At 42.7% G+C, this 26,547-nt stretch overlaps 3 protein-coding genes across 14 annotated transcripts in view; 1 reads left to right on the top strand and 2 right to left on the bottom strand.

Moving 5' to 3' along the window:
• atg4c (autophagy related 4C, cysteine peptidase) overlaps positions 1-5,670 on the bottom strand; it is a 13,951-nt gene extending 8,281 nt beyond the window's left edge. Inside the window, exons 1-4 of the mRNA XM_076277855.1 lie at positions 5,534-5,670; positions 4,865-5,006; positions 4,470-4,553; positions 4,079-4,312 (exon numbers count right to left, since the gene is read on the bottom strand). Of these exons, the coding sequence (XP_076133970.1) occupies positions 4,079-4,312; positions 4,470-4,553; positions 4,865-4,937 (391 nt within the window). The 5' untranslated portion in view covers positions 4,938-5,006; positions 5,534-5,670. The remainder of the gene's footprint in view (positions 1-4,078; positions 4,313-4,469; positions 4,554-4,864; positions 5,007-5,533) is intronic.
• Positions 5,671-6,300: 630 nt separating this feature from the next.
• Positions 6,301-26,547, top strand: part of dock7 (dedicator of cytokinesis 7) — a 49,971-nt gene continuing 29,724 nt past the window's right edge. For all 12 annotated transcript variants that reach the window (XM_076277851.1, XM_076277850.1, XM_076277846.1 and 9 more), the window contains exons 1-16: positions 6,301-6,383; positions 9,001-9,103; positions 10,168-10,343; positions 10,965-11,033; positions 11,872-12,001; positions 12,189-12,401; positions 12,683-12,768; positions 12,853-12,919; positions 13,324-13,473; positions 15,189-15,269; positions 15,697-15,859; positions 15,964-16,106; positions 16,487-16,580; positions 17,044-17,206; positions 26,064-26,181; positions 26,433-26,503. In XM_076277851.1, coding sequence (XP_076133966.1) covers positions 6,346-6,383; positions 9,001-9,103; positions 10,168-10,343; positions 10,965-11,033; positions 11,872-12,001; positions 12,189-12,401; positions 12,683-12,768; positions 12,853-12,919; positions 13,324-13,473; positions 15,189-15,269; positions 15,697-15,859; positions 15,964-16,106; positions 16,487-16,580; positions 17,044-17,206; positions 26,064-26,181; positions 26,433-26,503 — 1,865 coding nt within the window. In that variant the 5' untranslated portion in view covers positions 6,301-6,345. The remainder of the gene's footprint in view (positions 6,384-9,000; positions 9,104-10,167; positions 10,344-10,964; positions 11,034-11,871; positions 12,002-12,188; positions 12,402-12,682; positions 12,769-12,852; positions 12,920-13,323; positions 13,474-15,188; positions 15,270-15,696; positions 15,860-15,963; positions 16,107-16,486; positions 16,581-17,043; positions 17,207-26,063; positions 26,182-26,432; positions 26,504-26,547) is intronic.
• On the bottom strand, positions 19,369-22,779 carry angptl3 (angiopoietin-like 3). The gene is made up of 7 exons (XM_076276061.1): positions 22,240-22,779; positions 21,875-21,985; positions 21,587-21,704; positions 21,370-21,483; positions 20,937-21,032; positions 19,732-20,004; positions 19,369-19,576 (listed from the first exon to the last, which is right to left on the bottom strand). The coding sequence occupies exons 1-7, from the start codon at positions 22,756-22,758 to the stop codon at positions 19,401-19,403; spliced, it is 1,407 nt and encodes a 468-aa protein (XP_076132176.1). The 5' UTR covers positions 22,759-22,779; the 3' UTR covers positions 19,369-19,400.

Raw genomic sequence — 26,547 nt, 5'->3', positions numbered from 1 at the left:
GGCAATTTCTTTAGAATAAAAGTCCAATTTCAGTATTCAGTGAGATCACTATTTCACTTTTACTACACTTTAGCCTTACAAACAGGGTGGGAACCTATAATGGCAAGGGTAGGAGTGGTCAGGGCCATAAAAGAAGCTGGACCAAGCACCAAGGCATTAACATAATGACCTTGTGAAGGATCACCACTGTAATTGATCAATAAATAATTTTAAGTGGCCATTAGTTACTTTATAGTGAAAGATTTCTTTAATGACATATTTCAGATTCACCTGAGGAACCAATTCCTGATTAAATATTGTTTTCCATGTGGTTACATAAAATGTGTGATTCTGATCACCTCTGCTGGTGATTGAACTGACCAGGTGTATTGGTCAGGGTGTTACAACGTCTGCTGAAGGAGGGCATGTATAACGTATCTCTGAGGATCTCTGACCTTCAGAAGAGTTCTTTCAGATAGCGCTATCAGTCATCTTTCGCTTTCCATATGCAAAATAGTGGAAGCTTTATCACAAATGAGGATGTTAATAGAAATCCCACAGCAAGTATCAGGTGGAAGTCACCTGAGAGCACCATGACAACATGACGCATGATGTTTCTGAAGAAAAACTATGCAGGCGTAGAGTAACAACAGGGCTAATGCTGGCTTAAGCCCCAGGGCCCGCAGGCTGCCAGAGCCCTGACTGACAGAAGTCATTGGTTCAGTTTAAGTGTGAAGCCCATTCCTTGTTCATGTGAGTGTTTGAAGAAGCTTGGCAAAGATTATCAGACTGGTATCAGGAAGCCTTTGTTATGCAGACACTCTAGAAAAGTAATGATATTTGATGCAACCAGGTGTGACAAAACAATTTCAATAGCTCTTTCCCCTCTATCAGGCTAAAACCATACAAATTGGGGCGAATCTAGGCACGAGTGTGCCTACAATTTTTATGGTCTAACTCTGTCCAACTCTTTGTGTGACTGTCACATTTTAAGCATCAGGTTTTTTTTTTTACTGTTTTCAAGTAGGCCTACATAAAGTCTTCTGAACTGATTCATGCAGCCTCTCCTTGACCCGCTCTCTGTCATTCTCCCAAACAACTGACCCACCCCTCCCCTATGTGTGTATAGGCTACATGAAACAAACCAAGTCAGTCCAGGATTGTTAATACATAGAACATAGTTGACAGAGTCGTAATTCAATGCAGTGTTCTCTAAAGGTTGGCATCATCATGAGCGCTGCAGCACAATTTTTCTTTTCAAAATTCTAATTACCGGTCACTAAGTTTGTTTATTGCAACAAAGTCAATTGCGGAGGACAATTTCCTCAAATAAATCATAGCATGCGCATAAGAACATATAGGACAGCTAAGCTCATGTAAGAACACAGCTGGATTGTCGGAGGTTGTTGACAACTCATGGATAACTTCAGACTACCATTAACTATTCATTAACTTTGATGGAATGTTTGCTCCTTCAACCCTAATGAAAAGTGACAAATATTTGACAAGACTTAAAACTTAAAGGGTTTGTCTAGAGGAGGCACAAAGACAGCCTGGACCACAGGAGAAAACAGAAACTTAACAAAAACACATAGGGAAATTGACCAGTGAATGGATATCCAATTACTTTGTGTGCATCTGCAGGCTTCAACCAGTACTGCTGTGGCAGCTGAAGCAGCAAGCGACAGTCAGGAAGAGATAACTGTAGAGAAGAGTAGAGGAGCAGGACAACAGTAGCTAACATGGTGCAGTGGGAATGCCAGCTTGTGCTAGTAACTGCTGAGATGGACAGCAAACACAGAGACACATGGCCTCATTTCTGTCAGGATACCAGAGGTCTATTTCACAAAGGCAGAACTAAGAAATCCAAGATAAGTGATAAAGCAAGGCTTGACCTAGTATTGTCTGGTCATGTTAACTCAACATGTTTCATTAACGCTAATCCAGGATGAGTAGGTGTGACTATGCCAAGCCAGGTGTAATAATAATTCAGGATACGTGCGCTTTTGATACAGACTAACAATGATGTAAAGTTTTTCTTTTTTGAATGGGGAAACACGGCTGTTTCTGTAAAACAGCGAGAGTGGGCGTGGTGGACCAACTGAATGCAAATTTATGTATGCACCCATGTGTGAGTGCTTCCTCATGCAGGCACACAATGTCATTAAGAAAAGTGCTTGCCACTGTAAAGATACACATAGTAGGCTATGACTATGATTTTATATCATCTTTCTAACCAAATTCCTTGAAAACATCAACGAGTACATGTTAATAATTATAAGGCCATCACAATTAAAATTATAACCATATGGTATTAGGCAGACAATCTGTGGTGTTTTATGAGCAAATGCATTTAGCAAATAGTATACAAATGGAATAAAGCTATTTAAAAAAAAGGTCTGATTTGAATGACAGCTGGATGAACTTATAAGTCAACATATTTAACATTAGAATTAACTAAGCCTGGCTGTTAGCCTGGTCGGGACCAGGGTAGGTGCACAGAAAAAAATCCCCATGGTAACTTATGTGCCATCTATTTTGTGAAACCTCTCAGTTTTGTGAGATACCTCTCATCAGGTGGATGGATACACCACAAATAACATGCGATAGTAGCCTAATAACAGACACATCTGTAAAATCCTATCTTTTAGTATTTTCTTTCTTCTGACTTGAGTAATATTTTTTCTGTTGTTTTATGATAAAAGCTTAGACTGACGCGTCATACTCAGATTCCAGACCTCAAATGTTGTGGGCGGGGCAAAATTCAGCTGGCACCCAGGCTAATAAAAGCTATTTATATATTCATATAAATTGTATGTGCAGGTAGTAACCAGCATACCCATACAGTCTATGAGCATATCAAAATAGAGAGTTCAACAGGCTGGATAATTGACCTAGAGTTTGAATATCTAATGTGTTCTTTCTGTAAAAATATGTAGCTGTCAGAACATTATTGGTAAAGCTTTCAGTCAATCTGAAAGGGAAAAAAAATAATGTTGGCAATTAAGGAGCATTTTGTCAGACAAATCTGCTATGTCTGTGTGTTTAGATGAGGCACAAAGATATATAGTTTAATAGCAACAATTTAATAACCTCAAAGATACCAGTGTAAATATGCAGAGCCTTGAGAGCTACCAGCAATAATCTGCATCACACAATCCTCCAATCGTAGCTGGAGAAAAAGAGGAGGATGCCTAATGACAGCAATGCAGATCACTAAGGCTTCAACGAAGGGCACTATTCCTAATAAGCAGGATTCTGCCTGATATCAGTTGATAAGATGATGCTGACTGAACTGATATTACTTTTTCTCTCATGCATCAACTAGTGTCAAAGTTGTCATGAAATAGCCTAGTCTTCTGTACCAAAACATATGTGTCTGTTTTCTATGAAGATCTACCATTTAATTTGTGTCACAGAATCATGTTATTTTCATTATGTGGTGCCATAGTATTCTATACATTTACATTTCTTAGCTCCTCCGTAGCACTATTGAGAAGCCGTTGCTGTGCCGAGCACATGACAAATTGTGCCAGTAGCATCACCGGTTCGAGTCCGGCTTGATGCTTCGGCTGCCGTGGCGGCCGTCGTCACACGGTCTCCGTTATCCTTGAATTTCCCCTTGGGGATCAATAAAATATCTATCTATCTATTTCTGTAGTAATTAATCAAAGCTAAACATCTTCCTTAATATTGCATTTAAGTCAGCTCAGATTAATAGCAGTACTGAGCGTTGTGTTTTTGACATTATAATTAGTCTCAATTAGTTGCTCACAATTGGTGTAGCTGAGTTGATGTGTACAGATGTGTACATTTTTTGGGTTGTGTTTAGGGTGACAGAGTCAGGATGCAGCATTACATTGTGAATGCAAATTGGTACAATGGCTAGATGGTCTTAAAATATTGTATCCTATGTGTTTGAACCAAGACCTGAAGCTATGTGGCTTTAGTCACATGGTTCTATGGTACTGTTGAATATGCAAAGCTAAAGCTACATGTCAAAGCTAAAATTGTAGAAGTGATAGATGTTTTCCAAGTGCACTGTGGCATTTCTCATAGCAGAATATTTCTTCAATACACACACGCCACATTCACTCACCTCTTCCCAGGAAGTGATTGATCAGGCCCTGAGCGAGCATCATCTGCCCTGCTCTCAGGGTGCAACCCCAGCCACAGTCTGAAGTAAGGGCAGACCCAAAGAGAGCAGGAAAGTCTTCCCTATATGTCAGCCACACCCGAGAGGCAAAGTCCTTCCGGAAGGCTTCCACATCTCCCGTGACAATCTCATTCTCAGTGGACTGAAAACTACTGTTGTCTGTGGGGCTTTCTTCATCTGCAGACAATGCAATGAAGATGACTCATAACACAGATTTAACCAGGTACTGAAATATAAATCAATCTGCTTTCTAAAAAATATGAATGCTTTGGAATCATGCTTTTACTATGCATATGCTATTAGATATAAACAATTACCATGTAGAAAGCATTACCTTCAACTTTAAAATGGTAGCACTTCCCAAGCAGAAACACAGGAGAATTTCTGCTAAATGAGGTTTTAGACTTCAGCGCCCAGCCTGGAATATTGATTTAGTAAATTAATTTCAATAAACCTACATTACTGCAGCAAAACATACTTGAGATATGACACCTAAAGACAAACTTGCATAAGAAAAAAGGACACCAAAAAAACAAATATAGTATAACCAGCTTCAGAAAGTGAGGTTCTGCCACAATAACCTGTGACACATCTTGTCGCGTGTCTGTCAGGGTCAAACTCACAAACCAATCACAAGTTGTATCGCTAAAAACAGTATCGCAGCATCAATTGAGTCGACTGAAGATTTAGCAATATTTGTTTATTCAAAATAAGACTTCCACTACTTACTGTATTTGACATTGTGCCAAGCAGACATAAACTTTGACTTCAATTTCTCAACCTCGTCGTTCCCTTTTTCCATTTTGACCACCGTGAAGAACCCATCACAACGGGAGTAGAGCGACAGAGAAATCTTGTTTGTAGTCTGTCGCTACGAATAATGAGGTATTTCCCATTACTTCATGAAACAGTTCAGCAACAAAATCACATTGAGAAAATGTACCTGATATAACCAACGCCTAACCAAGTCAATGAACTACATGACGTAAGCGTTATATCTTTATCAGAGTAATGTTTTGTCAAAGAGGCTCCTCCACCACCACCACCACACATCACATGAGAAGCCAATCAGGCTAGCTATGTGCTTGTAACTACTAATGTACAAGAATGTTTCCTGTCTATACTGCCAGATTATTATAAACAACACACATATCTGGACAAGTTGATTCCGTTTAGTGTCGCCTAAAAAGAAGACACCTAGATGCTAGCATGTTTTGCGAGCTAACGTTGTTCAGAGTTTATCGGCTAGGAGTTAGCTCGCTAGCTAATGTAGTAAATCAAAGTAAAACATTACATTGACAATGTCTTTAAATTAGCCACGTTGATATAATATATCTTAACAAAGAGGAGGGTTGAATCGCAATGATGGAAAATTTAATGTAAGACGCATATACTTACAGCGCACAATGCTACACACTTTCAACTGTTGTGTTTACATTTTGAGGAACCTAGCTGGGAAGGAACCTCCAGACGACGTCTTTGCCGTATACGTCAAGACGCATCGTAAAAAGGAGTGGCACATTCATGTACGCACCACCATGTCCCAGTTATTTTTGAGTTGTGGCATCAACTGTGGTATAATTACGTTGGGTGGCATTTTTACGACCCGCTTTCCATGCTTTGATCACCGATTAACATTCATTTCATGTCAAAGTTCTACAAACTGACCATCCTCAAACCTACTGTCACACATAACATTGTCATTTGTTTCACACATGTAACGCGTGGAATAAAATGGACATGATTAATAAACTGTTCATGACCAGATGATTCAGGAAAACGGAACCGGCACAATTCACACTATTCACACTATTCACTGACTTGTTGGTTTCCCATTTGGCTACTTGGACGTTTCCTACACAGGACAGGATATGAATCACCCTTGACAATTTCCAGTTTTCACAAATAAAGAGTGGTCTCTATATCACATCAACTGACTGCACAGACGATTGATTCCATAGCCTACACATACACATTTTCCATATCAGGCAACAAAAAGTATCAAATATGTAGAAAGATGCATTGCTCTGCTGCATTTCATTCATGAATGTTTTTTAAATAACCCAGTGTTCATGAAAAACAAACAGGGTTGCGTCGCTGTTCTGTTGATTACGGTAGAGCTATCTGGGAACTCCTGTCTCCTTTTTTCTTTCGCCTGCAGCCAGCAGAGCTTGAGAGCCTGGGAATTCGAGTAGTCAGCGGCAACAGCTATGGCTGAGCGCCGCGCCTTCGCCCAAAAAATTAGCAGGTAAGGGCGTTACCTTGTGCATCCAAATTAATTACTGTTACTTTGCATTCGCTGAGCGCTATATTTTGTCTCGTCTCTCCTTTCAATCGTCTGTAGCGGCGAACACAGACTCCAGCCATTCCCAAAAAGGGCCTAGCCTGCTAAGAGTTAGCCATAGAAGCCATATCAAAGATGCCCCAAGCGACCCACCCTGGTCATCTAACCACTGCTCTCTTTGCGTGTGTTGAGATTTTGCTTGTTATGTGGCCACTTGGTATATTGTTTGACGATGTACTCAAAACAATAATCTATTCTTATTCAGGCTGATGTGGGTTTAGGCGTGTTCAAGATTCTACAGAAATACGCTTTTCACCAGTCAGTCTAACAACCAGATGACATACTGACACATCGGTTCGGGTAATTGCTAGCTCGTTTGCGGTATAACATTATCCAGTGATCAAATATGGCGTGTGAAATATCAGAATTTGTATCTACATGTCTGTATCCTTGTCCGATGCATTAATTGTGTCACTTCGTTTGGTAATAAATTCAACCATTTGGTGGAACGAACAAAGGATCTCTTTTCCAGTTCCACTGTGAGCCAATGTGTGCAGCTAGCCCTTGCAATAAGCTATTCAATCTGTTGACGTAAACAATAAATTGGGTCAATGGAGATAGCGATAATAAATATGTACTTGCTTCTTCAAACGCCTTTAGTTAAAGTTGCATGTCAGTAAGAGGGCATTTCTGTCGAGAGGTGCATTCTGTTTACTCGCAGCCCCTAAATTGTTTACCCACCCTTTTCAACATTTGCTTGGTAAAGTCACTTGTGTTTTCTCTTGGATTGTTTGTGTTAGGCAAGCCATTCTTCATAATTGTCTCCCAGAGGTTTAGTAAGCAAAGCCTAGGTGCATTGCCATTTTCCCCAACCCTTGTTTCTGAAGTATTTTGTTAGGTTGTGATACTGAAACTTGCTTTTCATCCAGACCTTTATTTAACTTTCCACTGGACTTTCTGCGTGATTTACCCTGGTGGGTGTTGGGGATAATCAGGCAGCACTGGCTGCTTTTGGAAGTCTTTTCTGAGATAATCACGTACGATGAGGGGATATCACTACTGCGCTCCACCCTGGCTTTGCGGAGTCCTCCATGCCAGATGACAGAAGCACCACCCCAGGAGGATTGGAGTTATCTTTGGTTCCCACAGAGTGTATGTGGGTTTTGTGTATGGCGGCAGGGCCTTCGGCACACTGCATGTATGTCTGTGTGGTGTGTGTTTGCCTGGGAGCAAGAGTTTCTGTTGGGGAACTTAAATGGCCCTTAAGTGGTTTGAGAGAAAGAAGAATGGGTTTTATTGAAATAGACTTACACAATGAGTATTTTAGCACACAGACATCATGAAGGGCTAAGTGCACTGACCCGACATAACACTTTTATGGAATCTGTGGAACACTTTTAAATAGCTGGCCCATCACGTGTTTAGCAGCAAGCTTTAAAGCACTGTCTGTCTTTAAGCATCCTGAACAAAACACTTTAATGTTTCCCCCTCTGACTGGCTGTGATGATCAGAAGACTCTTTTCTTTGAAGGAAACAGATAGACAGAGTGAAAGTTGAACTGTTCTTTAACCGGCACATCCACTCAAAATCTCCCCTCTTGTCATGCTTGCCTGTCCGATAGCCTTGGATTGAGGAGACTGACTGTGAAGATTTCTTGAAGAGTGAAGCACTGTGCCTCTGGTCCGTGCCAAAAATACTCTGCAGAGCTGGACAGGGGTGGCCAGTGGCCCTGATAAACAAGATGTCTGAGCATGCTAATCAGTTCGTCCTCTGCCGCAGGAGTGGCTAAAGTTAAATAAAGACTGTGTGAGGAATCAGGAGGGATATGGCTGCCTTAGGTTTTTTGGTTTAGCGTTTCTGTTTTTCTCAGTCTGTGAGGAGGAGTGTGTTGTGTGTTATTCAGTGAAGTGATCCAAGCTCCTGTTTGCACCATGTGGTGTTAATGATTCAGTTCTCTCAGATGGGACTTGTTTTCAACCTGACGTTCTTCTATTCAGGGTTGAGAGAGTAGTATGTAGTGATGTTGTGTAACTCTTCATGGTCTCTCACCACGGCAGAAATCCTGTGTTCCACTCATGTATACTTGCTACATGTGGATAAGACTGCAGCAGTACAGTTGTAAACCTGTGTATGTGTGTGTGTGTGTGTGTGTGTGTGTGTGTGTGTGTGTGTGTGTGTGTGTGTGTGTGTGTGTGTGTGTGTGTGTGTGTGTGTGTGTGTGTGTGTGTGTGTGTGTGCGCCATGGAAACAATAGATCCTTACCACGAAGGTCAAAAATGATAACCTCAAGGTAGTGTTGCAGCCTCTAAAATAGAGCTGAGCAAACTACAAACACATTTTGTAGATAGCATTAACTACTAACCTTCTACTTTGTGACTTGCTTTGATTAGAGACTCTAGAGATATATAGGGGTTGTGTGATGACAATGTGTTTGTCCGTATTGATACTTAACTTGACCATTAACAATGTTCACTTTCTTCTCCACTATCTCCATAATCCCTCTCTCTCTCTCCCCCGGTCACCCTTTTCTTCCTCTCATTGTCATCCTGATCCTCTCCTCCTTCCTTACCATGCTCCTCAGGACGGTGGCTGCTGAGGTACGCAAACAGATCGCTGGTCAGTATGGAGGCTCTCCTCAGCTCCTCAAGAACCTCAACGTGGGTGCCAACGCTGCCAGTAACACTGTGAGTATCCAGCCTGCGGATTTAAAACAGACTGGAATGCAGTGCATCCGCTCACAAGCCGTGAAGCAGATGGTGGAAAAAAAGAGGCATTATATAATTCTGGCAGTCTTAAAAATATGCTGTTCTGATTCCTCTTATTATGGAAGATTATTCCCATATGACAAAAATGGAATGCTTTATCCCAGAGTAAATGTTTACATCAGAGAGAAAGAGGGAACTATAACCAATCTGCACACTTCAGTTCTATGAGGCAGTTGTTGTTAATAAGACAGCCTTGGTCATAACCCAAACCCCTGCCTTAGCACTACAAGTAGTTCCTAGTAGCGGCATGTGTTGATTGATCCTTGGGTAGAGTCGTAAAGAAGCTCCTTCCTTAATTACTGTGTGCAGTGTCATAATCAACATCAGTGATGTTTTGTGGGGAAAGTGTTATTTAGACTACGCATGTGTGCTCTGTAGTCCTGAGGTTCTATTTTATCTACAGTTTGAACTTGAAGAACTGGTTAGTGAAGTTATCATTACGCTTCCATTTCAGAAAACCCCTTCCTTCAACTTGTACTGTTATCAGGAGTTCTGTGGTCCATTTTTTATTTAGCTTTTGAGAGAGGAACTTGTATGACTAAGCACAGAGATCTTTACGAACCAAATTCCAACTTGGAAGTAAAATGTCTTGAATAATTAAGCACCACTGTTGTAGTTTTGACAGTCTCTTTTGCACTTAGAAGATATTCATTTTTTACGTTTTTCATGGTGCTAAGAGTACTCAGCATTTTTGCTAGCTTGATGAGTGGTGTAAATAAGTTGTACTGATTAATATAAGAGCAACTACTGTATGTGCTTCAGTTATACAGTATGGCATCAAATCCTGACTCTCTATCTGTCTCTGTCCTTGTGTTGCTTTCTTGCCATCACTCACTTTATCTCCCTTTCTCTCTCTCTCTCTCTCTCTCTCTCTCTCTCTTTCTTTCTCTCACTATTTGTTTCTATGTTGTTCTCTTTATTTTGCTCTCTCCCCTCCTCTCATTCTCTCTCCTTATCTATGTTCTGTCTGTTCCTCTCCACAGGTTCCTCTCACAGAGACGGTGGAACCGGTGGACTTTGAGGAGTACCTCATCACACACCCCCCTATTGTTGAGTCGGGGCCCCTGAGGGACCTCATCGAGTTCCCCCCTGATGACATCGAAGTGATCTACACACCCCGCGAGTGCCGCACAGTGGGCCGGTCACTGCCAGAGGAGGGGTGTGTGTGTGTGTGTGTGTGTGTGTGTGTGTGTGTGTGTGTACGTGCATGCACATGCGTGTATGAGAATGGGGTATTTTATGGAGCATTCCCTTAGTGCTCTGTAACTATCCAATTTCTTCACATATTGTTTGGCCAGTGAAACATCCAGGCAAACATTCTGTTTGTTGTGGGGAAGCCCCCATGTTTGGGTGGGTGTAGACACAAGCTATCATTATTGCCTGTAGGCCTGATTACTGCCGGCCTAACCCAATTACACCCTGCTGGAAGCCTTTCCTCATGCTGATGCTAAACTCATTGCTACTATTGATTACAGCAAATTAAATCAGATGACTAACCCACTTAAACTCTGCCAGTCCTGTGTGTGTGAGAGAAGGGTCTTTAGTTGGGTTACTTTCCATATATAGTATTTATATGATTACGTTGCTGCTCAGGCGGATTCTACTTGTTAGTCCATTTAATTGAGAAATTGAAACTATTCATTACTCTCAATAATTATTGCTAATAAGTTATTGACAGTAATGAATAGTTAATGTACTTGCTGCAACATAAGAGGAAAAAAGACCTCTGCCTTTTGACGATGCTGATTTTCTTCCCCTTCATATGTTCTCCTCTCTCCAGTGACAATGATGCTCACGTCAGAGATTGTACTCGGTCCTACACAGAGGACTGGGCTGTCGTCAACCGCAAGTAAGAACACCACAAGTGTGCATGAAGGCAGACCATCGCCACATAAAGCTAAAGCTATTGCCATTAAGCTCTTCATTTCCAACTGTCAGTTTGTCTCTGTGTCTAACCATTTCCTTTCCTTTAACAAACACCATGTAACAGGGTTTTAAGATATATGGGTGAGTTGAGTGGTAGATTGTAGTTTCTTGCTTTTAACACACATGTAACATGTACTGTAGTTTTGTGCAAGTGTGTGGCTTTCCTACCTCTTCATAGGGCTGTTCGTAGGCTTTCATGCATATTAATGCTGCTTCCAATTTATGCTAATCTGATTCTGGGCTAATGCACAGTCACTGATATGTATTTCTTTGCTTGAGTACATTGCTTTAGATTAGAAAGCTAATATGAGCCCTTATGATCAGTTGGCTGGTGGCTATTTTTATCCATGACATTTCTGTAATCTCAGACAAATGAAGGGCATGACCAAGGATGTTTGAGCCTCACTCTTGGGCTCCAATGCCATGCTTGGTGTATTGATATTGGTGTTCGTAGTCTTCCCATAAACTGCAATGTTATGACAGTTACATTGTTTGTGAGGGCATATGCCGATGTTATTTCAGAGATCCCGAATGGTATCAGAGTTTCAGAGCCACAGTGGTATGATGTGTTCTAGATGATGGTTTAATTCTCTGTACTATGGAAGGATTTTTGACATTGTAAGAATCTGCAATGACAGTTTAATCACAGTCCTGAAGCAGATAGAGCTTATGGCTACTGTCTCCCTTAGTAAAGATCTTCTGTATATTGAATGACTTGAAATGCTCTGCATCAGGAAGTAATGGGTCTGTGTTGTCGTCAGGTACCATAAGCTGGGCACTGGGTTTAACCCCAACACTCTGGACAAGCAGAAGGAGCGGCAGAAGGGACTTCCTAAACAGGTGTTTGAGTCAGATGAAATGCCCGATAGCAGCAGCTATCAGGATGACCAGGTAACACCTACCCCAACAACCTTACTAGCAATTACATGTGCTGCTGGAAGCTGCTAACATAACCACACAATTGAACTTTAAGGACCTTTTGATATAATTCATGTTAACTGATGAATTAAAAGTAATTACCCCCCTTGCTATTGCCTTTGCTCTATTGTAGTTGTAAACGTTGTAAACGTCTCTTTAGGATGACTTGAAGCGGAGGTCCATGTCCATTGATGACACGCCTCGGGGCAGCTGGGCCTGTAGCATCTTCGATCTGAAGAACTCCCAGCCTGATGCCCTCCTGCCTCATCTGCTAGACCGCGCCCCAAACGAAGAAATTGACCGGCACAATGAGGACCAGCGGAAGTCCAATAGGCACCGCGAGCTTTTCGCCCTGCATCCAGCCCTGGATGAGGTACTCAATACACACAAATAAACTGAGGACGTGGTCTTTATTTGCAACTTGGAAATCTAACATCAGCAGCCTTAGTGTTGGATTACAGTAAATAGCAAGTTCCATTTTTTCTTACTTTTTATGTAAAAGTTTATGTACGTACTTAACTAGAAAATTTTGCTGACCTGAGTTAAAAACATCCTTCCCTCATTAACTCAGACAAAGTCATGCACAGTTTCATGAAGGCGTATTTTTTACTAATTGGTCTGCTCGTCTGCTTCATGGTTTTGCTTGTCTCACAGGAGGAGCCAATAGAGCGCCACTGTGTGCCCGAGGTTCCAAAAGAGCACTTTGGTCAGAGACTGCTGGTGAAGTGCTTGTCCTTGAAGTGAGTGGAGGTCGTTTAAAACCTTTTTACTGTGTTCGCCTGCAAGATGCTTTGTGCTGACACGTGCTGTTTCTTTCTTTCGAGGTTTGAGATTGAAATCGAACCAATATTTGCAAGTTTGGCCTTGTATGATGTCAAGGAGAAGAAAAAGGTGAGACACTGGTTTGTGACACATCTGCAGAGTTGCACTGTGGGAGAAAAGCTGTTAACAGTGACCTTAGTCTCCCAAGAATAAGCTGAGTCTATCATTATGTTATGGAACACTATCTGAGGTGATAGAAAATGCATACTGGTATTTTGTCACTATCCTGCAGAACACATCTCTTTGCAAGGTCATGTTTGAGTTGCACATTTGAGAATGTTATGAAATGTATGAATTGCAAACCGTACACTTTTGTGTGCCCAAAATGACCCAGTTCATTGTAACAGTGTACTGTGAGGCACTTTCTCTCCTCTTGTCCATATTTCAATACTTTCTGACCAGCACTAGAGGGAGCTACTAAGCCCTGGTGGAAATGTCTTTTTCTCATCTGAATTATCTCCGTCCTTTGTCAGATATCAGAGAACTTCTTCTTTGACTTGAACTCGGAGCAAACCAAAGCCATGCTGAAGCCTCACATCCAGACGGCTGCCATCTCCACTCTGGCTCGATCCGCCATCTTCTCGATCACCTATCCTTCCCAAGATGTCTTCCTGGTGATCAAGGTCAGTGGCTGAAGTCTCTGCACTCCAGAACTCTCATGGGAGATGGGCTGTTCTGAGGTTTTGTGTTACTCAACAGTTCAATGAATGTCCTCATGATGAACTCCTGTCTGTTATGGGATCCTCTGCCTGTTCACATCAGACATAGATATATACACTAGATGTCGCCTTCTGCTTCTCAGCATGCGTCAACACCGCCGCCATCTTTGTACAGGGATCTGAAGCGCTAAACTAGTTCTCCTGTATTGTCAGTGTTACCTATTTAGCGACGTTTGGCCACCCCCAGCGATAGAAAACCTTTTTAGCGATTAGCGACAAATTTGGGAACTTCTCACAATGATGGCAGATCGGCTTCTTTGTTGTTGAAACGTAAAACAATCACCTTTCTTATGGCTTTGTCATTTATGAATTCAGCTACATCTCGTTTGCCCATGGCACTGACCCATGATTATAAAAGTAACGACTGGCGTAGCCTATGTAGTAGCAGAGGTAAATGTTCTACAGATCTACAGCAACTTCTGGTGAGATTACAACTTACATGAGTAAACGAGACGAGGGGTATGTGGCCTCAACCAGAGCCTGTCTATGAAGAGCCTGTTTACTTTCATTGTATCGAACCTGGTTGCAGTTTACTCATTGTTCCTCTAGAGGCCGCCGCTAGCTAGTGCAGAATGAATGGGAGTCTATGGGGCTAGACGGGTAAAATGTATCTTTATTATCGTCTTAAGCTTAGTTTTCTCTAGACTCAACCATAAATACATGCCTGTCAGTTGGAACAACCCAAAAAACTAGATAATTGCTTGAGATTTTGACGATTTATGGTGATTTTATTTTCGCTAGATCATTGCCCAGATTGACGCTAATGTATTATAGAGGAGTGGATCACTGAATCAAGATGGCGTCTCGATTGACGCATTCGTTCCAATGAACAGCAGTAGTCAAGGCGACATCTAGTGTATATATCTATGCACATCAGAGAGGAAACATCTCAATGACCATAGCAACTAATTCACAATCTCTTCTGTGCTGTATATTTTGCATAGACTGTATGCATATTACATGAGTGAATATCCCTAACCCTAGATTGTTTCAGTAAAGAGGACGTTCATTTCTGAGGCCTCCATAAGCTTGCTGAATTGGTAGAGCATCTTGTTAAAGCAACACCAAAGAGTTTTTTGTACCTTAAAATATTGTTTCCAAAATCATTTCAGTGGTTCATCAACTCGTAACAGGGTGAACGGCACTTCTGCATTCTCTTCGTGACCCTCTATCGGCTATAACCACACTATGCAAGTTTGCCAGATCAGGTAGCAGATCTGTAGTTCGATGGAATGAGACATAAGAAACTACAAATTTGACTTGCTTCTGATGTCGCAATACATCATACTTTCATAAAATCATGCAACCTACTGTACCTTGTCTGTAGACCTCATTATTTCCAAAGCCAGTACTGGATAAACAAATAGCGTGCGTGCGACAGGAAAAGTGCTTTGGTGTTGCTTTAAAACAGCTAAGCCATTGGTTAAACAGTCATGGACCTGATATGTAGGATTTATACCCTTGCATGCTGCTTTAGATAAGAGCGAATGCATATAGAGTATCTGCACATTGTGATAACATGTACAAAGCAGACCACACCCACACACATACTGGTGATGTAATTTCTCCCTTTTCCATAAGGATTTAGGTTCATTCATTGCACTTTGTTTGATTTCTAGTTGGAGAAAGTATTACAGCAAGGAGACATTGGAGAGTGTGCAGAGCCATACATGGTATTCAAAGAAGCCGACGCCCCTAAAGTAAGTCTGCTAATCCAGTAAGGGTCACCAGCTTGCCAGTTGCTGCCCACACCAAAGCTGATTATTTAGGTCCAGTGTGTTGAGTCAGAGCTGAGGTTATGGCCTGTGAGGGGCTGAGGTTACCCTGTGAATGCTTGAGTAACAGTGTGGTGAATAACAGAAGCAAAGCACAGAGGGGTCTACCCCAGAACAGCTGTGGTCATTCAAATGCAACTTACAGTCACAAAGGTTTACAGTCACAATGACCCTTTTCCCATATATGTGTAGAATGAAAACCAACACGTTACAATAGAGTCATTTGGACCATGTGACAACACATTGCAAAAATGTCGGACAACTACCGGTACTCTCCTGTGTTCTAGCACTCTACGGAAATATGCTTAAGTGAGGAGTACAGTATTGATTGGTCACTGTTTTTGATGGTCAGAACAAAGAGAAGCTGGAGAAGTTGCGTGGCCAGTCGGAGCAGTTCTGCCAGCGCTTGGGCCGGTACCGCATGCCCTTCGCCTGGACGGCCATCCACCTGATGAACATCGTGAACAGCGCCGGCAGCCTGGAGAGGGACACCGAGCTGGAGATGGGCCTGCCAGGTGACCACCACACCCCATGCCCTGCAGCCTAGCAATACCAGATCTAGGCTCGTACCGTGTGCCAGTTTCTCACCTTTGACCCTTCACTTATGTGACCATTGCAGAGCGGAAAGGGTCCTGGTCAGAGCGTAGGAACTCGAGCATTGTGGGCCGGCGCTCCTTGGAGAGGACCACCAGTGGGGATGAGTCCTGCAGCCTGACCAGCTTTAGGCCAGCCACTCTCACCGTCACCAACTTCTTCAAGCAGGTCAGGGGTGCTCTTCCCTGCTGGGCAGAATAGAAATGATTGATAATGACTTGTTGTGACCCTTTTCTGAAGACTTAAACAAAGTCTGTTTGAAGGCTTCATTTATTCATTTGGAGGACTCATTTGTCCTTCAACGCCATTTTTCTCCGGTTCAATAATAGCTTCAGGTAAACATTCAAACTCTGAATGTGGTTCTGGCTCACTGTGCTGATGTTACCAAATGATGCCCAGTAAATAAAGTAAATCCTTTTGTAGCCATCAACTGGAAAGTCAGTGTTTGCTTATCTGATGTTGCTGGGTGGAGCTACTATGCTTTGCCCGTTATGTGGTAATCAGCCTTCATCCTTGGGTCTGTGTTGTGATGTTTGTGTGTGTAACAGGAGGGTGATCGTCTGAGTGATGAGGACCTCTATAAGTTCTTAGCTGACATGAGGAGGCCCTCCTCTGTGCTCCGCAGGCTCAGGCCCATCACAGGTGAGCGGCCCAAACCCAGTAGGGACACAGGGCCGAGTAGGACAGCCAAGGGACGTGTAGTGCCTTTGTTAAGAAACAAGTCCTTGTGTTGTGGACCCAAAACCTGTCTCTATGTATGTATATTATGCAAACAACTTAAACATGGCTTGCAGCCAGTACAGAATTCTCTGGAGCACAAAGACTGTGGACAAGCCAAATATGTTGTAAGCCAAATGCTGTCCCTTAGGGCTCAAATTCCACTGCTTCAGTTGTCAGATAGGAAAGAGGAGCATACATTAAAGAGACAGAGAAATGTAAAGTACACAGGATACAGGACATCACTTCAACTACATGGTAAAATCGAAGTCCTGGATCTTTAAAAATCACATGGAAACTGTAACCCAACACAAAGAAAATACAGAAGACAAGTCTAAGAACTTGCTGTCCCACCTTTTCATAATCATTGCTCTCTTGCGCTCCGCAGCCCAGCTGAAACTGGACATTTCCCCGGCCCCTGAGAATCCTCACTACTGCTTGACCCCTGAGCTGCTGCAGGTCAAGCCCTACCCCGACAGCAGGGTGCGTCCCACCAGAGAGATCCTCGAGTTCCCCCCCAGAGATGTTTATGTGCCCAACACCAACTACAGGTATGCTGACACTGGTTTGTTGAGGAGGTGAATTGGTGGTGAATTGGAGGTGTTCCAGTTCAGTTCAGTTCAGTTATGGCTTCCACACACAGTTGCGTTCCGTCAACGCATGCCAGTGGGTGTTCCCGACGGTAGCTATGCAAATTACTTAAGGTATAACCGTAATTTGATTGGCTGGTGCCATCTGTTGTTCGCTTGTTCGTAATTTGATTGGCTGGTGCCGTCCGTCGGTGCAGCAAAGGTTGAACTTCTCAACGCGACACAACGGACCCACAATTCATTTCGGCAACGGATGATGTAAGCCTATGTAAAGTGAACGGGATGCGTCTCCAGCACTGCAACGCACGCAACTGTGTGTAAGAGCCGTTAAACAATGTCCTGTCTAGCCGCATGTCTCGTGGTGTTTTCAATTGTATCTGCGTGTGTGTTAGTTTGTGTGTGAGAGAGAAGGGAAGTTTGCTGGGTTTTTTATAATTTGATGTGCCACGGTCAAGGGTCTGGATCTCTAACGTGCTCAGTGACCCAATGTGAGTTCACCGTTACCTCCATGACCACTTTTATGTGCTCAGTGCCATGTGGTTTTTCATGTACCGCTTTCAAAAAAATGTGCGGTGAGTTTGTTTGCTGTATGTTGCATTTGTCTATTTCAACATAGACATTGATCAGCAGTAAATCTGCACCTGTGTGTGTACTGTAAGGTTCAGCTGGGGAGCTCCTCAAGGTGACTTGCCACCCAATGGGCTGCAACAGCATTTTGACAACCCATAGGCTTTGACCCTTTGCAATTTGTGTTTCTATTTTAGTCAAGGCCTCACTGGCATAGATTGGTATCAGTTCTCACTCTGTGTGTGTGTGTGTGTGTGTGTGTGTGTGTGTGTGTGTGTGTGTGTGTGTGTGTGTGTGTGTGTGTGTGTGTGTGTGTGTGTGTGTGTGTGTGTGTGTGTCGCGCTGCCCCGCCCCATGTCCTCTGAGGTCATGTTTGTTGACTGGTGATAATATGGTGCTGGCTTTTAAGCTGAGCCAGCCCTGCTGTTTGCCCAGAGAGAGACCCTGAGTTGGGTCAGTGCTGATTGATGAGACCTGGATAACCCACATCAGTGCCATGATCTTTAAATAGTTGGAGTGCAGCTCAGTTTGTGAAGGAGTTGTGCCAGCTCAGCTCAGGGCAGTGTCCTTCATTGTGCGGCCTAGCCATGCTCATATACATATGGCCTTACACTGATTTCTTCACATCAGCATGTAGTTGTCAGGGAGCCAGGGTGTTTCAGATTTTTAAGCTAACAAATTAGTTGGATGACCATTAAAGAATTCACAATTAAAAGGGCTTTCAAATGTGAACACGGTCAATTCCTATTCAGGGTAATTTACTAATTACTTAATGTGTTTTGATGAGAAACTGTGGCGTAGGACCTCATTTGCACACACATCACAAATAAAGTGACTCCAGTCCAGTCTAATTTGAGTCTTTTTAAATATTTTTAATTGTATTCTATTATAAATATGATAAGAGTTTCTATAATTAGGTTAGAGAAAGTCTCAGTAAACAAATACAGTCCATGTACACAGAATATGTAGCAAGAGTCAATATGACTCGGTAATAAGTAAAAGCTAATGCTATAAAGCCCCTGTTGTGGAATGGTTATGAAAATGGTTTAAATACAGAATACATTACACCTTAAATACAATTTGTAAGACAGTATAAATAATATAGTGAAACATTTCTATACTAATGGTTAGTTGTTTTTTCCCAAACACACACACATTCGGTTGTACCTGGTTCAACAAGATAAAACGATGGGCCTTGATACCTAATCTACAATAAATGGAATTTAGTGATGGCCCTCTATTAGGTTCTGACCAGATGAGGTGTTTGCTACTACTTCAGATGTTCTGGCCCAGGAAGATGGTTTTGTATGCAGCATGCTTATCAGTCAGTTATCTTTTGCAGTGACATTGTTATGTATTTTACACTCATATTATGGAAGCTATCTATGCTAAGTATTTCACTGTCAGTCTAGCACCCGCAGGTCTGGACTCAAACATGTTTTCTTTGCTAAACATTTGTTGGTCTGTCTGAAGTCCTCTGGTAAGAGATCATTGACACGATGTTGCATCAGACTGAAGCGAGTCACGTATTTTGTGTGGATGCCTGCTGCTTCTCAATTCGTGCTGACTGGGAGGGCTTAGTGTGCTCTTAGTGACGTTGGGGTGCTAGTTGTATGGAGATCTTGGTGGATTTTAGGGTGTAGGGGCTGCCTTTCCCTGGCTTCCAGTAGATTCCTTTCCTTCTCAGAGAGCGCCCACGTGACTTGAGCCATAAGTACCTGCCATTAAGGTTGGTGTCTCCACAGGCATTGAACCACCAGCCACCTATGACAAATGAAGAAGACATGTAGTTCAATAAAGAAGGTCCATAACAATTTCCATAACTTTTTTCCTAAATAGTGTGTCTGGATGGTTTTTGCACCAATTCAACATTATCATTGCCAACACCTTGTCGGTGTAAAAGGAGGTGGCCATCTCACCAGTGTAGTTGCGAGCACAGTTGGAGTCTTCATGGTTGTCGTTGTCTCGGTCTTTGGTGGAGAACCTCATGCCTGTGTGGTTGCTCATGGCGTCGGGCAGGTTTCCCCTCAGGCGCGTCAGGTGGAGTGTGTAGTCGGTAGCGGGGCCGTCCAGCGTGAACAGGTACTCGATGGAGCGCGTCTCCTCCCTCCAGTCCTCCAGCTGGATGAGCATCACACTCTCCCCCTGCCTGGCGATGGCGTAGATCTTCTCCAGCCCCAGCCAGAACTCCTCTGCTCAAACACAACAGCACCAGGGTCAGCTACTTGGATTCTGCTAACAGACATTTTATCCATTGCTTAACAGCCTTCTGAGTCACTTGTCATGCTGTGAATCCAAAAACTGTGGACTCTGAACCCCGAACTCTGACTTGTAGTTTGTATATAATGTATATATTTTTTTCCATTATTTGGGTTAGAGAGAAAAACATTTTTGATTTGGCTATGGGCCTTTTAGAGATCTTAGGGTATGGACAGTTCGAGTTAACAGCACAGTCTTAAAATTGCTCTTACAAACTGGCAGCATACTTGAGGTGCCTGCATTAGTTTCTTCCCCTTCGTTCTAAATAATATTACCAAAAATTGCACTGATATTTTAATTTCTTTAAAATGCCACTGTGAACTTGTCCCTAATACTTTGTCACTAATATCCTTGTTACATGATGCACAGTGGATGTCATTTTATCCGTCGTAAGAGAGCAACTTGTGTATGCCGACACAATTGGTGTCGATGGCTTTCAGCTATGTTGCATTCTGCTGGTGGCTGTTCTCTGGTGTCTGAGCTCTAACTGCTGACATCAGGCCTCTGGCTGACTCATCAGTTCTCACACAGGAAAGTCATTATGCGTGAGGCATTCCTAGCCGCAGGTCTTGGTTTGGGCATTTGGGAATGCGCTCTGATTTGTGTCTCTTGGCTTGCCTCCAGGTGTGGCTTGTGTAATAGCCTGTCAGTGCCCTGTCAGGACAAACAATTGAGGCATCTAAACTGTCAGCCGTCTGCTCGGAAATGTTCACAGGCATCCATCGGATGCACTCTGACAGCTATTTTTCCTCCTGGCTGGCTAAGGATGTATGTCTAACTGGTCGACAGAATGAAGCCAGTGTTCCATTGAAAATCCTTTCATTTGTGTACACCAATGAAGCAATGTTACTTAATATTTCCTTACGCTTTAAGTCCCCAAAGCCTTGCTCATACTTCTCCCAGGTCTGGTCAAAATCTACAGAGCCATCTTCTCTGCGCTGAATGACAACAGCACCACCATCTGCATGACACACAGACAGAGGAGGGGCATTTGTGGTTAAAGCAGATGGGTTGGGGGGGGCATAAACAAACAGGAAAAGCCCAAGATAAAGAGAGCAGTGTCTTGTGATAAGGGTCCTACAGAACAAACAGCGTGCAAGTGTTTGTTGATCATGCATGTGCTGCATGCTTCTTAGAACGTTTTGCTGTAAAGTTCAGTGATTTGAATGACATTTAGAATGCAGATCAGTACATTTTTAGACTGCATGGCTTCTACAAGTTATCTGTTTCCTTACATTTATCAGTCATTTCTGTCCTGTTGGAAATGGATTAGTTTGTGGAAGAGACTGCTGTCTTACCAGAGTTCATCTCACAGAACACATTGAAAGGCTGTGATTGATTTGGCTTGATGGCGTATACCCCACTGTTCCTCTGTCCTTGGTTGAAGATCTCATTGCAGTTCATGGGAAGATCTGTAAGCAGTTTAAGGACCACACTTGGTTAAGCAATCAGAATAGAAATGGCAATATTTTCAAATTGCATTTGCAAAAAGAATGTTTATTGCAGTTGTAGTACCAGTAGTGTTGGTGCTGCTGTTTGTCGAGATGTCTGGGAGGTAATGAAGAAGGCTTGGAACATCAGACTCAGAATTGGTTGGTTTCTCAGATGTTTCTTGGAAAGTGTCAAAGTTAAGCTGAAACAGAATTTTAAAGATCCATTATTGCTGCAGTTTTACTTGAGTTTTTTTGAAGTGTTTTATGGTCTATAACTTTCATAATTGACATTCCTTCAATAAGAGTTTTATGTAATATTCAGCCTTTCAAAGCATGTTGGAAATCCAAAACTGGTCCTAATTTGGCTTACCTTGTCCTCCAGACCCTTAATCTTGTTTTTCTGGTAGTTGAGCTGCTCGTTCTGTTCCCTCACAGCCTTCAGCAGGTCTGTGATGGTTCTCTCCTGAGACTCAATCACATCCTGAAACACACCATCTGCACTGCTTAGAATTGTCCATTTTGAAAGGTTTGATGCTGCTAAAAAGCCTTTCAGTAAAATCCTTCTTCACATCTACTGCAAACCTCAGTTAAATCATTCATGTGCTTTACATGGCTCAATTACATAATAACAATTGACAAAACCTGGCAAAAATGTACAAAAGTGCAGTGTCTAATAGCAGGCTCTGCTATGTTAAACAGTATGAATTATGAGTAGCTACATAGCTGGTCACTCACCTTGAGGGTGGTAATCTCGTGGATTTGCTCGGCGGGCATCATGGTCTGCGATAGCCCCTTGAGCTTCTCCTCTAACCCCCCCACTTTAGTATGCAGCTGCGAGCGCTCCTGAAGGATGCCGTCAATCTTGGAGTTAATCTCCAGGGAAAGGTTCCGGATCTCCTCGTTGTTCACCTTCAGGAAGGTGGTGGTCTTCTTCAGCTCCTCTTCCTCCTCCTTGATCTCGCTGGTGACCACCGAGAGCTGGTAGAAGGAGCGGTCGAAGATGTTGAGCTTCTCGAAGATGTCGTTGATCTGGGCTTTGGTCTTGTGCGCAAACTCCCGCAAGCTCTGACCCAGCTGCAGGAGACCGTTGGCGAGGAGACGGACGTCGTCCAGCATGGCAAATCGTGATTTGCCCTCACCCAGGGCTTGAGGTGTGGGGGTGGGGGCATCGGTGATGAGGCTGGGAAGAGTTGGGAGAGCGACAGCAGCATTGCTTAGACCCAGCAGCAGTAATAACACACAAAGGGCCTTCATTCTTACTTACTGTGTGCTTCCTAGGCTTGCCTTATTTAATATCTTTTGGTCTCTGGGGTATGTTATTCTTGCTGTCTTTTTTTCCTTCCCCTTCGTTCTATCAGAGTCTCAACATTAATCTGCCTGTCTAACTGCGCTCTCTCTCTCTCTCTCTCTCTCTCTCTCTCTTTCTCTTTCTCTCTCTCTCTCTCTCTCTTTCTCTCGTCTCTCCCTATCTCTTCCCCTCTCCCTTTCTCGTCTTGTATGAGGACGATGTCCAAACAGGGTGAGGAACTCTGTTATATACCTCCACTCCGATGGGGGAGGGAGTATGAGTTGATGATTAAACAGATGAGAGAAGAATGAGCAATGAATCCAGAATGCTGATGATCCATGTTTCTCTGATCTATTTCATCATATCACAGCTGGATGCTGAAGAAGGGACTCACAGCAGAGCTGAGTGCGGATGTGGACAATAATAAAATATGCAGTTTTTCTGTCTGAGAGTTTGATTTAGACACCTGCTGAATCAGCACTGCATCACACTCTGGTGCAACTTAGGAGGTCTAGATGAGTTTGTGTTGCCCGTGGATCATCATTGCTGTCCCCTGACTCTGGGCACAAGAGATGGAAGATGTGATCAATACATGGGCTTGAGCTCATCCAGCTAGTGAAAGTATATTTTGTTGTTAATTTTTTAGAATGGGTAGAATTTTCCTTGCTGGTACATTATGTTCTACCTCAAGAGTAACGTTGTTTATCTTGTTGCTTTATAACAATGATGTTTGAGATTTTCTTACCCAGTTACAGAGGCAGTTGATTTGAGACATACATTCAAAATAGTCCTCATCATATGATATAATGCATTATGTTTGACCAATGGCTTATATATGTGTTGGTATTCAGCAGTCTTCTCTTTTTTTAATACATTTCTCAAAATCGCTGTCTGTTTTCTTGATGTGGCAAGATCTTGATAGAATATGGAATCTTCTGAAATTGTGTGTTTTATCATGGCGTGGGTGGAATTCCTGGACCTTATTTTTACGCTCTCTACATGCGTGCGCTCTCTACATGCGTGCAAGAGCATTCACTCCATGAATCACTCTGTGACAGCAAGTCATGGGTGAGCGCTCTCCAGCGTACCTAGCGCTTCCATATCTTTAGTGCACCCATGTGTGTTCTCAGTGAAGTTATTGGAGAAACATAGGCTTTGGACAATATATAATCAGACGACTGCACATTTTGAATTGTGACAAAAATAACTCTCACAGCCTAGTTCCTTTTTTGTAAGCAGCAAAGTTAGGCAAAGAGACACCAGATCTCACACATTGTTGCCTTGTTTGTGCTACTCACAGGAATTAAAAAAATGCCTACTCATCTACATTTTTACGTTGTTCCGTAATGGATACATTTAGCCCATTCTGCACAGACATCTGACTATGAACAAAACTAATCTCGCTTCATCCTGTGAGGGCTCCATATTTTGTGATTTGTTGATCCACCACAATTTTTCAGTTATTTAATTATTTTGTCAAATAGTGACATTTATCGTATTCAGGTGCTAAAGATTCAGTAGTTGAGAGAAGTAGGTCAAATAATTGTAATTTGTATAACGATTGACTGTCTTGGGTAATTGGTCATCTACCACTACTGTTACAGTCAATCGCACATTTTTGAATTCAGATTGTTTTGGCATTCGTCAAATATTCCGCCATATTTTCTGGTTGTGTTAATTTTTTTCAACAATGAGTCTCGCAACTGAACCCAATTCACAATGGTTCATTAGTATTTGCTTTGGTCTGATTGGGTCTTGCCTGCCCTGGAAAATGGCCCTTTGACTTGGTTTGGATCTCTACATAGAGCAAACATGGTCGCCCTCCCTTTGTGTGTCCAGGGGGCCCAGGGTGTGTAGGAATGAGTCGCTGGAGGGACGACGGGTCTTGCCATTGATGACCGTTGGGGGATTTTGTGAATGATTAAACCTCAGGTGGGTCTGATGAGGCAGATAAGCCAATGAGATATTGGTCGGCTTCCAGGAGGGTACTCGGGGTCATTTGAAATGCCCTGCTGCCGTTTGATATGCACAAAAGGCTGGGGGTTAAGGAAGGCATGCCCTTTCCATCCAGAGGGGATCTACCCTGCTCTTCACTGCCATCTTGTACTTCCCTGGCAGATCTCTGGAAGAAAAGGATAACCTGCTCTTCCGCCGTAGACTTGCACTGAACATGATGCTCCTCTCTCAGAATCTGTACAGTTGATTTGATATCTAGTGTGTGTGATGAATATGGTAAGCTGTTACACATCAACATGATCTTGCTTATGGTGGTTCAGTAGCTGGGCCATTTATTTGTTTTTGAGATTTGTTCTGTACACAAATCCCTCTTAAGAAAACGAACCCTAAGATCACATGACCAGAGTGATCGTGAGAAAGTTACAGGATGTCCAAAGGAGAGGAAAGGAAGAGGAGATATGGCGAGGCAGTGGTTGTTTATATCTCTCTGAATCCTGCGGTCTTTGGAAAAAATCCCTATGGATTCAGAGTTACGTCACTGCGGTCAGTGTGTTATGACATGACTCTGTTGTTACAGTGCACCATTTAAACCTTCTGCCTCGCCCCAGGGGATTGGTGTGACCACTGAGTCAAAAGGCTTGCATTTACTCACAAGAGCGCCCTGAGTGGGTGGACATCCCAGGCCAGCAGTCATTGTTCCTTATTGCCCAGGAGGGTTTGGTGTACTGAATTGTGTGAGTTGACTCGAACTCTGCGTTTAAATTAAATCTAGGGAGATGCAATTTCATAACTACATCCTTTGTCACTGATCTCATTATCTGCGTATTCAGCAGTTCGGTTTCCTTTCACTCTTTACCCCCACTCCCAGTGACATGCTCTCATGAACATCTGAAAATGTAGGTCAATAGTTCTATTCTATTTGCTTGGCCAATGAGAGACTGACTCTAAATGGTAGGAAGTCAAGCCCCTTGTTTCCACCAATTCCTCAGCAGACCTGCTGTATCTTCTGAATTTGCACTGTCAGGAAAAAAACTAACCCTATGTGAATCACTGTTGTGCTACTGATAATGACATTCCTCTGTATGACAAATGTTTGAGGCTTAATATCACACTCTCCAGTCCTTGGCAAGGTCCTTAGAAGCTCTGCAGACAATCCTTAGACATCAATTGAAGATATTTTGTTTTAGTTCTTTTGATACTGTGGAGGAGATGGCCTCATCCATAAACTTTGTTTTCATTCTGGAAATGTAACAAGAACTAAAGTGCATTAGTTCTGCTTTAATCAGTTCTGATTGTGTGTTATTTCCTCCATCAGGAACCTCCTGTATGTGTATCCTCAGAGCCTGAACTTTGCCAACCGGCAAGGTTCTGCCCGCAACATCACAGTCAAAGTGCAGTTCATGAATGGAGAGGATGTCAGCAATGCCCTGCCTGTAAGGACCAATAATACAAACAGATGACATGGGAATTAACAGAACATGTGCAAACACGTAGCCCTGGAATTAGGCATACAAACATTCTGACAGACAAGGCAGACCACTATGGATTCAAATGAATCTTAAAACATTTAGAATATTACATTAAAGTTCTATTTTACCATGGTTTTCATTTTCAGTCCAAGATCAATAGGATGAAGTAGCTCCATATTATTCTGAGTTGTACTAATTTACTGTTTCTCCTACAGGTGATTTTTGGCAAGTCCAGCTGTGCCGAGTATGCCAAAGAGGCCTACACAGCCGTGGTGTACCATAACCGGTGAGTTCCGCACCGCAGAGGAGCAGCCATTCTCCACTGAGGAA

The sequence above is a fragment of the Alosa pseudoharengus genome, unplaced genomic scaffold (assembly GCF_046254945.1).
Source record: "Alosa pseudoharengus isolate Yale_2024_CS ecotype anadromous, Long Island Sound unplaced genomic scaffold, YU_APseudo_1.1 YU_APseudo_1.1_scf_11, whole genome shotgun sequence".
NCBI lineage: Eukaryota > Metazoa > Chordata > Actinopteri > Clupeiformes > Clupeidae > Alosa > Alosa pseudoharengus.
The sequence above is the reverse complement of the archived record's forward strand: the minus strand, read 5'-3'. Positions and strand labels throughout refer to the sequence as shown.